Source organism: Protopterus annectens, chromosome 8.part0 (assembly GCF_019279795.1).
Source record: "Protopterus annectens isolate FY-2018-M chromosome 8.part0, PAN1.0, whole genome shotgun sequence".
NCBI lineage: Eukaryota > Metazoa > Chordata > Ceratodontiformes > Protopteridae > Protopterus > Protopterus annectens.
Window position 1 is genome coordinate 1,021,507,575 of NC_056741.1, and position 14,366 is coordinate 1,021,521,940.

General features: G+C 41.6%; 1 protein-coding gene across 1 annotated transcript in view; it reads right to left on the reverse strand.

The window, feature by feature from the left end:
• Positions 1–3,108: 3,108 nt before the first annotated feature.
• The window catches only part of LOC122808058 (beta-1,4-galactosyltransferase 3-like), a 213,210-nt gene continuing 201,952 nt past the window's right edge, over positions 3,109–14,366 (reverse strand). The window contains exon 6 of the mRNA XM_044079041.1: positions 3,109–4,169. Within this exon, the coding sequence (XP_043934976.1) occupies positions 3,917–4,169 (253 nt within the window). The 3' untranslated portion in view covers positions 3,109–3,916. The remainder of the gene's footprint in view (positions 4,170–14,366) is intronic.

Genomic DNA, 14,366 nt, shown 5'->3' on the forward strand with positions numbered 1-14,366 from the left:
CATGGCTACATTGAGGCTAACACCACTTCCAATCACTGCATACAGGACACTCCAAGGCACACATGTAGTTCAAGTTGGCTGTATGTAGATGAGAACACTTCCCTATGTAATGGTGCACACTACAGATCACAGTATGTGATGCATGCAGCACACCTCATGTTATGCTAGTACTATCATTTTAGGAAATATTATACCTGATGTCATCAGCAGGCTTTGTTGTGGTCAGTCCTTTGGGGGGAGGGCACATCGCCCGCTACAAATAAAATACTGCAAAACCTTACCTATTACTATGTCACCAAGATGATCATATTTATGCCATTAAGACACACATGTGCACCAATTAGGCTAGAGGGAGATTAGAACCCCTACCTATCTAGTTTTACACACTATAGATCACAGTATTTTTTTGCATGTGCCACAGCTTAAGTCCAAATACTACACTGTCAGTTGGTAGTCTTAAAGTGGATGACATCATCAGACCTTTTAGAAGAGGGCAGTGTTAAAGCCAGCAGCAAGTTACAGGGCCAAAATCTCCATAACCATCACAGGTGGATAGCCCACGAGGGCACAGCACTTGTTCTGCATGGTGACACACACACACACACACACACACACACACACACACACACACACACACACACACATACATACACACCAAGTAGCCTGAAGAAAGATTAGAACCCATACCTGTCTAGATTTATTCACTATAGATCACAGTACTTATTGCACATGCCACAGGTTGAGTCTGTTGGATATGTGATTGCAGGCACAGTACTTGTGCATTACACAAACTAGGCTTGTGTTGAACAGCATCTGTGGTCTGCAGAGTGATATTGCTTCATACTGTTATTGTCCTAGCTATGTCTGTACATTTACCATTATGTCCATATATGGCTGCTTGCACTTAGATATGCAAACCTGTGGCCAGGAACAATGTGCCCTGTCCATGCCTGCATTGACAACATTATACATTACACCACCTGCTCACCTGTGTCTATCTACATGGTGACATTCAGCATGCACAGGGGTCTGTAGGTAATTGGATTATTTACTGTTGTGCCCTTAGTTTGGATCCTTTGAACAACAGTATGTATGTGTGATAGTGCAGATTTATTCACCATTATTAGGGTATGTAGGACAATGCAGACATCCACACATATATTTATTTGATTAAAAGGGATGCATGTATAAATGTAGCTGTCTGTGTGTGTGTATGATATGTATATGTGCTATGTAGATATATGGGAGAGTCTATGTATAATTGTGATATATATATATATATATATATATATATATATGTATATATATATATATATATATATATATATATAGATATATATATATATATATATATATATAAAACTACAGTATATATATATATATATATATATATATATATATATATATATATAGATAGATAGATGTACTATGTATGTGAGAGAGAGATAGTAAGAGACAGATATGTTTAGGTATATGTATGTATGTATAGACATATCTGTACATAACAGGTCAGTCTGATGACAGGACAACAGAATTGCGTTCATTTTAACCAAGTATTTGGGCATGCCCAGTATAACTGTACTTATAAAGTGACTCCAGGCCACACCTACCTGTACTCCAGTCAGGGATTTTGTATGTTATCGACTATACCTCTCAACTGTCCAGAGTTTTGCAAAATGCGCAAGACCACAAAAGTACCTCACCAAGAGGATACTGGCCTCAAACATATGTCCTATGCAGTCCAACTGGAAAAACTCCAGCTGTACTCAGTGGTGTATCGCTTACTCAGAGGTGATCTCTGCCTGACTTACAAAGCCATGTCCAACTCAGACTTTATGGACATGCTCCACCTAAAGAAATCCCAGTCGCTGTGAGCCACTCGCTCTACTGAGCTAAACCTCGCCACAACAATAAATAGAACATGCTGGAGGGATAGATTCCTGTCACAGAAACTCCCCATGCTTTGGAACAAAATTCCTAACTACATTAGGCAGAGCCCCTCACTAATACTCTTCAAGAGAAACCTTGACGAGTGGATGGGTAACAAAAAATACACCCCTGAGATCACTTCATTGGCTCCTCTTGACAGAGGCTCAGTTAATTAATCAATGGGGCGGCGAAAGCTGACACACTCTGGCTAGGCTTATAAATGCCCTCAGGCAGACAGTCTAGTACCTACCTATGAACCTATGAACTTCTCTTGAACTAAGTTCCTAGTCTGCCCCTTTCTTCTGCAGTGTTTTTACTACCTCCATACACACCTCAAATGTGTGGGTTCAAGTGCCTAGGCAGTGAAACATTTGCCTGTGGTACATTTGGTTGGGGGCATATGGCTGAAGTGACATTCAGCTGCAGGGAAATATGACTGTTGTGAATTCCTTGTGGGCAAAGAGAAGAATATGCAGAATTAAAAGAAGAAGAGTGTAAGTGCAAAATTAAGATTTTATTTATTTCATTTAAGAAGTACTGAAATACTTAAACCATAAGCATTCTACATAAAAAAAAAACAAAATTATTGAATATGTAAAAATCTGACAGAGCAAATTTGACAAAATCACACAACAAAAATTAAAACATATTGATAGACAAATAAATATTCTATAGATTTAAATTTAAAAAGATATACTTAGGATGAGGTTTGTAGACAGTTGTGCAGCAGTGCAAATCATGCTTCTCAGACAGGTGGACTTGTATTTTTTCTGCAATAATGCATTTCCTATTTATATATATTCTTCACTGTGCAGAATTGCATTAAGCTGTAGTTTGCATGCATATGAACAACTCATCTCAGCAGTTTAAACAACTGCTTCAGTAAGCACCATAGCAAATTCTGCAGGCCTGCAATTCTGCAGTGGAAGCAAGTACACAAACATATAGACACACAGGTGCATGCACACACACAGACATAATATGTACACATATATTCCCAGTAAACACCACCACAGGAAAACACTCATATACCTAAATACACACACACACACACACACACACACACACACACACACACACACACACACACACACACACACACACGCCCACACACCTACTTACCTGGAGTGGCAATCTCAGCAGAGTGAAGCACTGTACAGTAGACTTACCCTGCAGTAATGCACATTGCTTTGCTCGGATATGCCTTACTTACAACAAAAGGTGCAAGTGACTAATAGCTACAATGTGGCTCCACTGCTCTGCTCAGAACTTCTGCAGTATGGCCTTATCTGAATCGTTATACTATGCAAAGTCGAAGCGAGCAATACAGCCATGAAATGCAGCAACCTACTTTAAACAGACCTTGCCCCCATATCATTACATTTCCATGTGGTCTTGGAGACCTGAACAGTGAGTCAGACTGCTCAGGATTGAGTCTTTGCATTGAAGCATGCATGACATTGATGAGTTAGATACCCATTATGTGCTACACACGATCACCTGTACAGCTTTGCAGAGTGGACAAGGGAGCTATGAATCCCAGCCTTTATTTAAAGATTTAACATTTGGATGGATGAACAACTGTCAATGGCAGGCCTTAAATAGACTATCCTAAAAAGATGATAATGGAAAGACCCCCTTAAGGAAGGCTATTTATATTAAGATACAAAAAATTCAGCTATTATAGCTTCAGCACTTCAGAAAGTGTACTTTGTTGAACTGATACATTTCAATAGCACCCTGCCATCAGAGTACATACAGTAACAAGTAAAGGAGAGGGGAGATATTCTATACATAGAATCCAGAAATTACACTATTTGGCAAACTGGTCCTTTTATAAGTGCATTGCTTTAAACCAGCATCAGCAGCAGTTAGACATGCATTTTTATTAGAGACCTATTTTTAATCTGCAAGTTCATTGCATTTTATGATTTATTTTGAAAATGTGTGTAAACATCCAAAAGTCACCATTGACTATGCATTTCATTCACAAAACAAACACTCTTGGTGGCTTTGTAGGTATTTTCTGGGCTTCTTTTGACTGTGATTTATGAAATAAGGGTTTGAATAAATGTCTTCTGAATTTCAGACCCAGTCGGTGCACTGGTTTCCTCTCCATGCCGATGTCCACAGTAACATTAGTGTAGAGAGGATGATATTCTTTTGAGAGAACCTCATATTTGAGGGTATTCATGCCATCTTGTTTCCAGAACCATCTTCCTAGTTTAAGCAAACTAAACCTGAAAATGAGACACAACATTAATAATGAACTATTGTCTTAGTACACTTAAAAAATATAACAAATTCAAGTGGTCAAACTAGAATGACAGGATCAGTAAAAATATGTTTCACTTTTAAATTTTAGAGCAATAGTGCAAATAAGTGTTATTTTCCATATATAAAGTTTTATTAAAACATTAAAGTTAAGTATAATTTGTCAATCAATAATTCTACAAATGTATGCATGGCACATATCAAGAGAAATAACCTGTGTTTATGTGTGTGTGTGTGTGTGTGTGTGTGTGTGTGTGTGTGTGTGTGTGTGTGTGTGTGTGTGTGTGTGTGTGTGTGTGTGAGTGTGTGTGTGCGTGCGTGTGTGTGTGTGTGTGTGTGTGTGTGTGTGTGTGTGTGTGTGTGTGTGCGCGTGTGTGTATGTGTGTGTAGACAGATACAGCTGTAGATATACAGATAAAAAGATATATATATAAATATATATATATATATATATATATATATATATATATATATATATATATATATATACAGACAGATATGCATATGCTTCTAAATAAAGATATCTATCTGTGTATATATTTTGATAACATGTCATGTAGAAAGTTCTGTAAGCATCAGTATTTTACAATTTATATGAAAATTAAATGCTAATTCTCCCATATACTGTATAGAAAAGTCACATCTTTATGCACTACTACCCTAACATCTAAAAACATATAGTTATCTTTTCTGATTACATTTTAGCCACATCTGACAAATGTTTAATTCCTGAAAGAAGGAAAGTGAAAAATAAAGAACGGTTCTAAGGGAAAACAGAAAAAAGCCATGACATTGCAAAAACTGTTTGCAGTGATATGCTGTATAATGAATTCACAAGGCATGAAAACTGGAACACACTTGCTGATGGCATAACATCTGAGTTTTGTTTAGTTGTTTTCAACTGGCAGCAAGGAGACACATAGAAAAATAACTTTCCCTTTTGTAGGTAGTTATAATTCTCCCTTGGAATAGGTGAGATGATGTCATATGTGATTGGTTTCTATGAAGTGGCATAAAAGGCTGAGGTCAGACTGTGTTAGGAAGAGAACAAATTAAAAAAAGTTAGCGGACAGACTAAATCATGCTGTTTGGTGACATCACAGCTTAGATTATATTAAAGTCAGCGATTCCAGGTGCAAAGTCCTTCACGTGCAAGTGTTATAAGAACCCTTGATGGAGCATTTTGTAGCATCCAGTTGTATTTCAGCCTGCCATTCCTCATGTCAAATGTTTAGCAAATGATTTCTCAGTATGCATAGCTCATTTCATAAGGATTCATGCTGTGTTTGGAAAAGCAATTTCTGCATTTGGATAAGGTAGACTTTACAAAGAATTCATTAACATACAGTAAAGGGATTCCAGTGGAGGTATCACTTTAAAAAGCAGATTGTTTTCCTTAGAACTAATGAATACTAGTAAGGTCATATTTTGGTGAAAACAGCAGTCTTTTGTATGTATAACTGGGGCTGGCATAATGGATAAGGTCATTACTGCACAGATATAAGATACAGGGTTTGATTCTGACCTCTATATATTGTCTAGGCTTATAATAGTCTGCAGACTGATAATCTAGTATAAACCTATGAAACACTGGGTCAGTTTTTTCCTTATCCTGGAGAGTGCTGACATCTGTGCAGTTACTGAGACATGTTTTTAAAGCCACGTAAGGCACCCTGGCAGTGCAAGGCTATAATGCCTTCCACACATTTAGACCAGCACAAGTAGTAATACAAGTAGGGACAAGAGGTAGAGTTGTATCAATCTACATAAAAAGTAAGCACACCTCAAGATTGTTAAAATATAACATGCTTGAGCTACTCCATATCCAACTGACCTTAGGTAAAGTCCAATACCATATCCTTGCTAGCTATAGTCCCCATCTATGATCCAGGATAACCATACCTTGTACTTGAATGTACTGGAGTCACCCATCATCCAGCCCAACACCATATCCATGGGTGACTTCAACTATCATGCCATAAACTGGGATACATGCACAACCCCTAACATGCAAGCTCAACGATTCATGAATTAAACTAAACTAAAAAAATTGAAAATTATTAAATTAAACTAAAATAAAACAAGCTCTGCTGCCTCATCCCCTTTATGGGAATTGAACCAAGCTTCTCCTAGAAGGAACTAAGGAAGTATGTGCAACTGCTGCTAAACCTTTGTACTATTTATCTAAAGCCCTGCTAGGTGTTTCATTACACTCCCTTGCCATGAAAAACAGCAGCCAAACCCTTCTTAATTCTGTATCTCCCATACTTGCCCCTCTTCTAGCTCCCTTCTCTCCTCAATACAATCCAGTCCAGGGATTTGCCCTTGTGAAGCCACAGGTGCACTTCAGCATTTGTCCACTAGATGGAACCCTCTCCCCACTATTTTTGACTTCCAATTTCTTCACTTACTTCCTTGTATTCTGTTTAAGTTCTAACTTCTCTATTTTTTCTCTCTCTTTTTCTTAAACATCATAGTCCACGCTATCCTACTAAATCCCTGTCCCCTGTACTTGCCTCCTTTTCAATCAGCCCGTTATATCTCTGTCCTCCACTAGCCCAGGCTCACTCATTGAATCTCTCCTCATTTTCTGAACCTACCCATCTACTTAGACAGTACGTGTATGTCAACTCTCTACCTTGCTGCAGAGTTGCAGTTCTTCCGGTCTGTACCTGCTAACACCTACCCCCGCTCCTCCCTCTTCTACTTAAACATCCTCCTTGAATTTATAAAACCTCCCAGCCCTAGGGCGCCATCTTTAAACTACGTTCGTTCTCAGCTGCTGTGCGTCCTTGGCTTTAGCCCGTCTGCACCTACAGTAAGTTGAATCATTTTTGCTTACTAATGTATACCTGCATCGCATTATTTTAAAGGAAAAAGGTGAAAACAGCAATGACTTTACACTGAATGTTGTCCGATGTATCAGAAGTGTGCGGGTTAAATGTACATCGAAAACGCTAACTAATTATAAGCCTGTATTGCATTTACTTTAACACAAAAGGGTGACAACAGCAATGTCTTTACATTAATGTAGTTCAATATGATAATGGTGTGCTGGTTTAATGTACATTGTTAAAGCCAACTAACTGTAGTTCGTTGAGTGTGCTGGTCAAATGTATTTTGAAAACGCCAACCTATACATGCGTACTACAAGGTAATGTTTAATTACTATCCTCTCTAAGTGCTTAACTAGATGCCGTTACAAGGCAAATTGTACTGAAACATCACCTAGCCTATTTCGTAGTGCCTATTTTGCAGTATTGATTGATTTTTTTTTTTAATGTTTTACTGCATATTATGTGTTAGCCGCTCCTGATTCTTCTATAGCTCCTTAAAGACCCTTAACTTTTCCTAACTACGAGAAATGTATCAGTGTTAGTGTAGTGGTCTATCTAATGTGTTAGATGTTACTGCAGTGGTCTATCTATATACAGAATTAAACACTCCGAGTGTTTTCTGCTCTGCATATGATCACAACTGAAGGTCCCAACAAAAGATTAACTCTGGCTTAACTCTGGATAGGATTTACATTGCATAAGCATATTAGCGAGCTATGCATAACACATTTGCCTAAAATAGTAGTCCATTTAGTGGATGTAATACCTTCTCTATGCTAGTGTACTCTTAGATATGTGAGTAGAAGCATACATTGTTTACTGTTGTAATTTCTGTATTTGCAACTTAAATGAAACAAAATATTAGCCAAAGGGTTTTAAATCTCAAACGTATTGCTGCTCTGAACATTTGTTGATTTTTTTTAACTCATGTCTGATACCTGCATGTTACTGTTGCTGGGAGCCAATGTGTTTCTGTATTGCTTACTAAAGTACAATTTCTCTCTCAACATTCTCTCCTGTTCTCCAGCTTTCTTGCCCTGCATTACCCTCTGTAACTACGCCTGGCTGGACGCCTAGACTTAAACTAAATTAAAACAAGCTCTGCTGCCTCATCCCCTTTATGGGAATTGAACCAAGCTTCTCCTAGAAGGAACTAAGGAAGCATGTGCAACTGCTGCTAAACCTTTGTACTACTATATTTATCTAAAGCCCTGCTAGGTGTTTCATTACGCTCCCTTGCCAGGAAAGCCAGCAGCCAAACCCTTCTTAATTCTGTATCTCCCATACTTGCCCCTCTTCTAGCTCCCTGATTTACACTACCTCCCTTCTCTCCTCAATACAATCCAGTCCAGGGATTTGCCCTTGTTGAGCCACAGGTGCACTTCAGCATTTGTCCACTAGATGGCAGCCTCTCCCCACTATTTTTGACTTCCCATTTCTTCACTTACTTCCTTGTATTCTGTTTAAGTTCTAACTTCTCTATTTTTTCTCTCTCTTTTTCTTAAACATCATAGTCTACTCTATCCTACTAAATCCCTGTCCCCTGTACTTACCTTCTGCAATCAACACTCCACTGATAGGTTCTTGTTTTTATCCTGCCTTCCTTGGCTCTACCTGCTCCATTCGCCCTGCGGGCTCACTCCGCTCCCCTACCCCACCCCCAGCACCTCTACATTTTTTCCTTCATAACCACACCCACTACCCAACCTGGCCAATTAATCTCCATTACTCTGTCAACACCCACTCCCTTATTCCGCCCATATCAACCATCACTCAACTCGCCTAGAATACCCTACCTGGCCAATTAGTCTCCATTACTCTGTCAACACCCACTCCCTAATCCCACCCATATCAACCCTCACTCAACTCTCCACTCCCTCATTAATATTAGAGACTTACCTGCTCCTCTGTACATACAACCCTCTTGCACCTATAAATAACTCAGCAACAACATACCAACTCTTAACAGCCCTATTTCACCATGCTTTCAAAACCCTCATCCATCTCCATTTTACTACTACTTCTCTTCAACATATCCTATATTTACTACCTCACCCAGCCCATTAATACCAACCACTCACAATCCTTCCATGTAACCAACCATCTTACCTCACCTCTCTTATACTCACACACCACAATATCTCCCCACCTATATCCTATAAAAAAACATCTACTCTTTCCATATAAACTTATTACCCTTCATAAACATTCTACCCCCTTAGTAACTAACAAATCCTTCATAATCATAATTAAGCCTAACCTATATTCTAAATAGTCCAATTACCTCTCCAGCCTGATCCTACATCTAATTACCATTCTATTATCAGGAGATATTCATCCTAACCCTGCCTCCCCACCTCATCCACTATAGACAAGTCCATACTACTTACCTCTTTAAACTCCCAAAGTATAGTTAACAAAATCCCAAACCTCCATGCCTGGCTTATACATAATAAACCTGACATCCTATCCATCTCTGGAACTTGGTTAAAACCCCATATAAAAGACTCTGAAATAACATCATCCAACTATTCTATTAGAAAAGACAGATCCCACAAAAAAGGGGGAGGAATAGCTCCCCTATACTCATCCTCCTTGTCAGTTACTCCCTATAACAAACCTACTCCCCACTTCAATAATGCTGAATTACTCCTAGCACTACTTCAAGTTAACAAACACAAGCACATATGTATAGCCCCCCTTTACATCCCCCCTGGTGACAATATTTCTATACTCGAGGACATCCTCTCCTGGCTCTCCACCAACATTAGCAATGAAACAATAATCTTGGGAGACACGAATATCAATTGGTCCTCCATTCAGTCTCCCACAAACCCACTTAACATCAACCTCTATAATTGTTCACAGCTAATCAACTCCATAACCCGCCCTCAAAAAACCTCTCTAGTGGTAGTATTCTATACTGGATTTTAGTCTCTCATCCCCATTATTTCTCTGACAGTGGTACACTTCCCGATCCCCTTAGTGACCACTTACCCACCTTCACACATCGACTCCCTTCATCCTTATACCGTACACATAATTATATTACTATTTGCAACCAAAAAAACTTTAACCCAATTACCTTTTCCAACTCTCTAAAAGCAATAAATTGGAACATTCTAAAAACACTACCTCTAAATAATGCTGTTGCCCACTTCAACTCAACCTTCTTAAACTTCCTAGACTACCATGCTCCCTTAAGGACAAAAAGAATAAAAATCAAAACTGCCCCTTGGCTAACCAAAAACACACTAGCAACCATACGTCACAGAGATAAAGCTTGGGCACATTACCAGAAAAATAGGACTCCCCCATCCATAATGAATACAAAACACTTAGAAATAAAGTAAAAAAGCTCATCATCACTGATCGACAAAATTACTTCTCCATACTCCAAAACAACAATAAAACAAACCCTCAGAAATTCTGGAAAGGAATCTCCACCCTCCTAAATCCCAGCAAAACAGACAACCCCAGCCCAGACCCCAATGCTCCTGACATAGATTTGGCTACACAATTTAACTCTTTTTTCATTGATTCTATTTCCAAACTAACCTCATCATTCTCTAACATCACCACACCCTCCACTTCACTCCCATCCTCCTCTACTAACAGTCTACCCTCCACTTCTACTTCACCCCATCCTCCTCTACTAGCACTCTACCCTCCACTTCTACTTCACCCCCATTCTCCTCTACTGACACTCTACCCTACACTTCCACTTCACCCCCATTCTCATCTACTAACACTCTACCCTCCACTTCTACTTCACCCCATCCTCCCCTACTAACACTCTACCCTCCACTTCTACTTCATCCCATCCTCCTCTACTAGCACTCTACCCTCCACTTCTACTTCACCCCCATCCTCCTCTACTAACACTCTACCCTCCACTTCTACTTAACCCCATCCTCCTCTACTAGCACTCTACCCTCCACTTCTACTTCACCCCCATCCTCCTCTACTAGCACTCTACCCTCCACTTCTACTTCACCCCATCCTCCTCTACTGACACTCTACCCTCCACTTCTACTTCACCCCATCCTCTTCTACTAACACTCTACCCTCCACTTCTACTTCACCCCCATCCTCATCTACTAACACTCTACCCTCCACTTCTACTTCACCCCATTCTCATCTACTAACACTCTACCCTCCACTTCTACTTCACCCCCATCCTCCTCTACTAACACTCTACCCTCCACTTCTACTTCACTCCATCCTCCTCTACTAACACTCTACCCTCCACTTCTACTTCACCCCCATCCTCCTCTACTAACACTCTACCCTCCACTTCTACTTCACCCCATCCTCTTCTACTAGCACTCTACCCTCCACTTCTACTTCACCCCATCCTCCTCTACTAACACTCTACCCTGCACTTCTACTTCACCCCATCCTCCTCTACTAACACTCTACCCTCCACTTCTACTTCACCCCATTCTCATCTACTAACACTCTACCCTCCACTTCTACTTCACCCCCATCCTCCTCTACTAACACTCTACCCTCCACTTCTACTTCACCCCCATTCTCATCTACTAACACTCTACCCTCCACTTCTACTTCACCCCCATCTTCCTCTACTAGCACTCTACCCTCCACTTCTACTTCACCCCATCCTCCTCCTCTACTAACACTCTACCCTCCACTTCTACTTCACCCCCATTCTCATCTACTAACACTCTACCCTCCACTTCTACTTCACCCCCATCCTCCTCTACTAACACTCTACCCTCCACTTCTACTTCACCACATCCTCCTCTACTAGCACTCTACCCTCCACTTCTACTACACGCCCATCCTCCTCTACTAACACTCTACCCTCCACTTCTACTTCACCCCATCCTCCTCTACTAACTCTCTACCCTCCACTTCTACTTCACCCCATCCTCCTCTACTAGCACTCTACCCTCCACTTCTACTTCACCCCATCCTCCTCTACTAACACTCTACCCTCCACTTCTACTTCACCCCATCCTCCTCTACTAACACTCTACCCTCCACTTCTACTTCACCACATCCTCCTCTACTAACACTCTACCCTCCACTTCTACTTCACCCCATCCTCCTCTACTAACTCTCTACCCTCCACTTCTACTTCACCCCCATTCTCATCTACTAACACTCTACCCTCCACTTCTACTTCACCCCCATTCTCATCTACTAACACTCTACCCTCCACTTCTACTTCACCCCCATCCTCCCCTACTAGCACTCTACCCTCCACTTCTTCTTCCCCCCCCCCTCCTCTACTAACACTCTACCCTCCACTTCTACTTCACCCCCATCCTCCTCTACTAACACTCTACCCTCCACTTCTACTTCACCCCCATCCTCCTCTACTAACACTCTACCCTCCACTTCTACTTCACCCCATCCTCTTCTACTAGCACTCTACCCTCCACTTCTACTTCACCCCCATCCTCCTCTACTAACACTCTACCCTGCACTTCTACTTCACCCCCATCCTCCTCTACTAACACTCTACCCTCCACTTCTACTTCACCCCCATTCTCATCTACTAACACTCTACCCTCCACTTCTACTTCACCCCCATCCTCCTCTACTAACACTCTACCCTCCACTTCTACTTCACCCCATTCTCATCTACTAACACTCTACCCTCCACTTCTACTTCACCCCCATCTTCCTCTACTAGCACTCTACCCTCCACTTCTACTTCACCCCATCCTCCTCCTCTACTAACACTCTACCCTCCACTTCTACTTCACCCCATTCTCATCTACTAACACTCTACCCTCCACTTCTACTTCACCCCCATCCTCCTCTACTAACACTCTACCCTCCACTTCTACTTCACCACATCCTCCTCTACTAGCACTCTACCCTCCACTTCTACTTCACCCCCATCCTCCTCTACTAACACTCTACCCTCCACTTCTACTTCACCCCATCCTCCTCTACTAACTCTCTACCCTCCACTTCTACTTCACCCCATCCTCCTCTACTAGCACTCTACCCTCCACTTCTACTTCACCCCATCCTCCTCTACTAACACTCTACCCTCCACTTCTACTTCACCCCCATCCTCCTCTACTAACACTCTACCCTCCACTTCTACTTCACCACATCCTCCTCTACTAACACTCTACCCTCCACTTCTACTTCACCCCATCCTCCTCTACTAACTCTCTACCCTCCACTTCTACTTCACCCCCATTCTCATCTACTAACACTCTACCCTCCACTTCTACTTCACCCCCATCTTCCTCTACTAGCACTCTACCCTCCACTTCTACTTCACCCCCATCCTCATCTACTAACACTCTACCCTCCACTTCTACTTCACCCCCATTCTCATCTACTAACACTCTACCCTCCACTTCTACTTCACCCCCATCCTCCCCTACTAGCACTCTACCCTCCACTTCTACTTCACCACATCCTCCTCTACTAACACTCTACCCTCCACTTCTACTTCACCCCCATCCTCCTCTACTAACACTCTACCCTCCACTTCTACTTCACCACATCCTCCTCTACTAACACTCTACCCTCCACTTCTACTTCACCCCATCCTCCTCCTCTACTAACACTCTACCCTCCACTTCTACTTCACCCCCATTCTCATCTACTAACACTCTACCCTCCACTTCTACTTCACCCCCATCCTCCTCTACTAACACTCTACCATCCACTTCTACTTCACCCCCATCCTCCCCTACTAGCACTCTACCCTCCACTTCTACTTCACCACATCCTCCTCTACTAACACTCTACCCTTCACTTCTACTTCACCCCCATCCTCCCCTACTAACGCTCTACCCTCCACTTCTACTTCACCCCATCCTCCTCTACTAACACTCTACCCTCCACTTCACCCCCATCCTCCTCTACTGACACTATACCCTCCACTTCTACTTCACCCCCATCCTCCCCTACTAACACTCTACCTTCCACTTCTACTTCACCCCCATCCTCCCCTACTAACACTCTACCCTCCACTTCTACTTCACCCCCATCCTCCTCTACTAACACTCTACCCTCCACTTCTACTTCACCCCATCCTCCTCTACAAACAATCTACCCTCCACTTCTACTTCACCCCCATCCTCCTCTACTAACACTCTACCCTCCACTTCTACTTCACCCCATCCTCCTCTACTAACACTCTACCCTCCACTTCTACTTCACCCCATCCTCCTCTACTAGCACTCTACCCACCACTTCTACTTCACCCCCATCCTCCCTTACTAACACTCTACCCTCCACTTCTACTTCACCCCATCCTTCTCTACTAACTCTCTACCCTCCACTTCTACTTCTACTCTCATTTCTTCTCCATCATCATCACCCGAA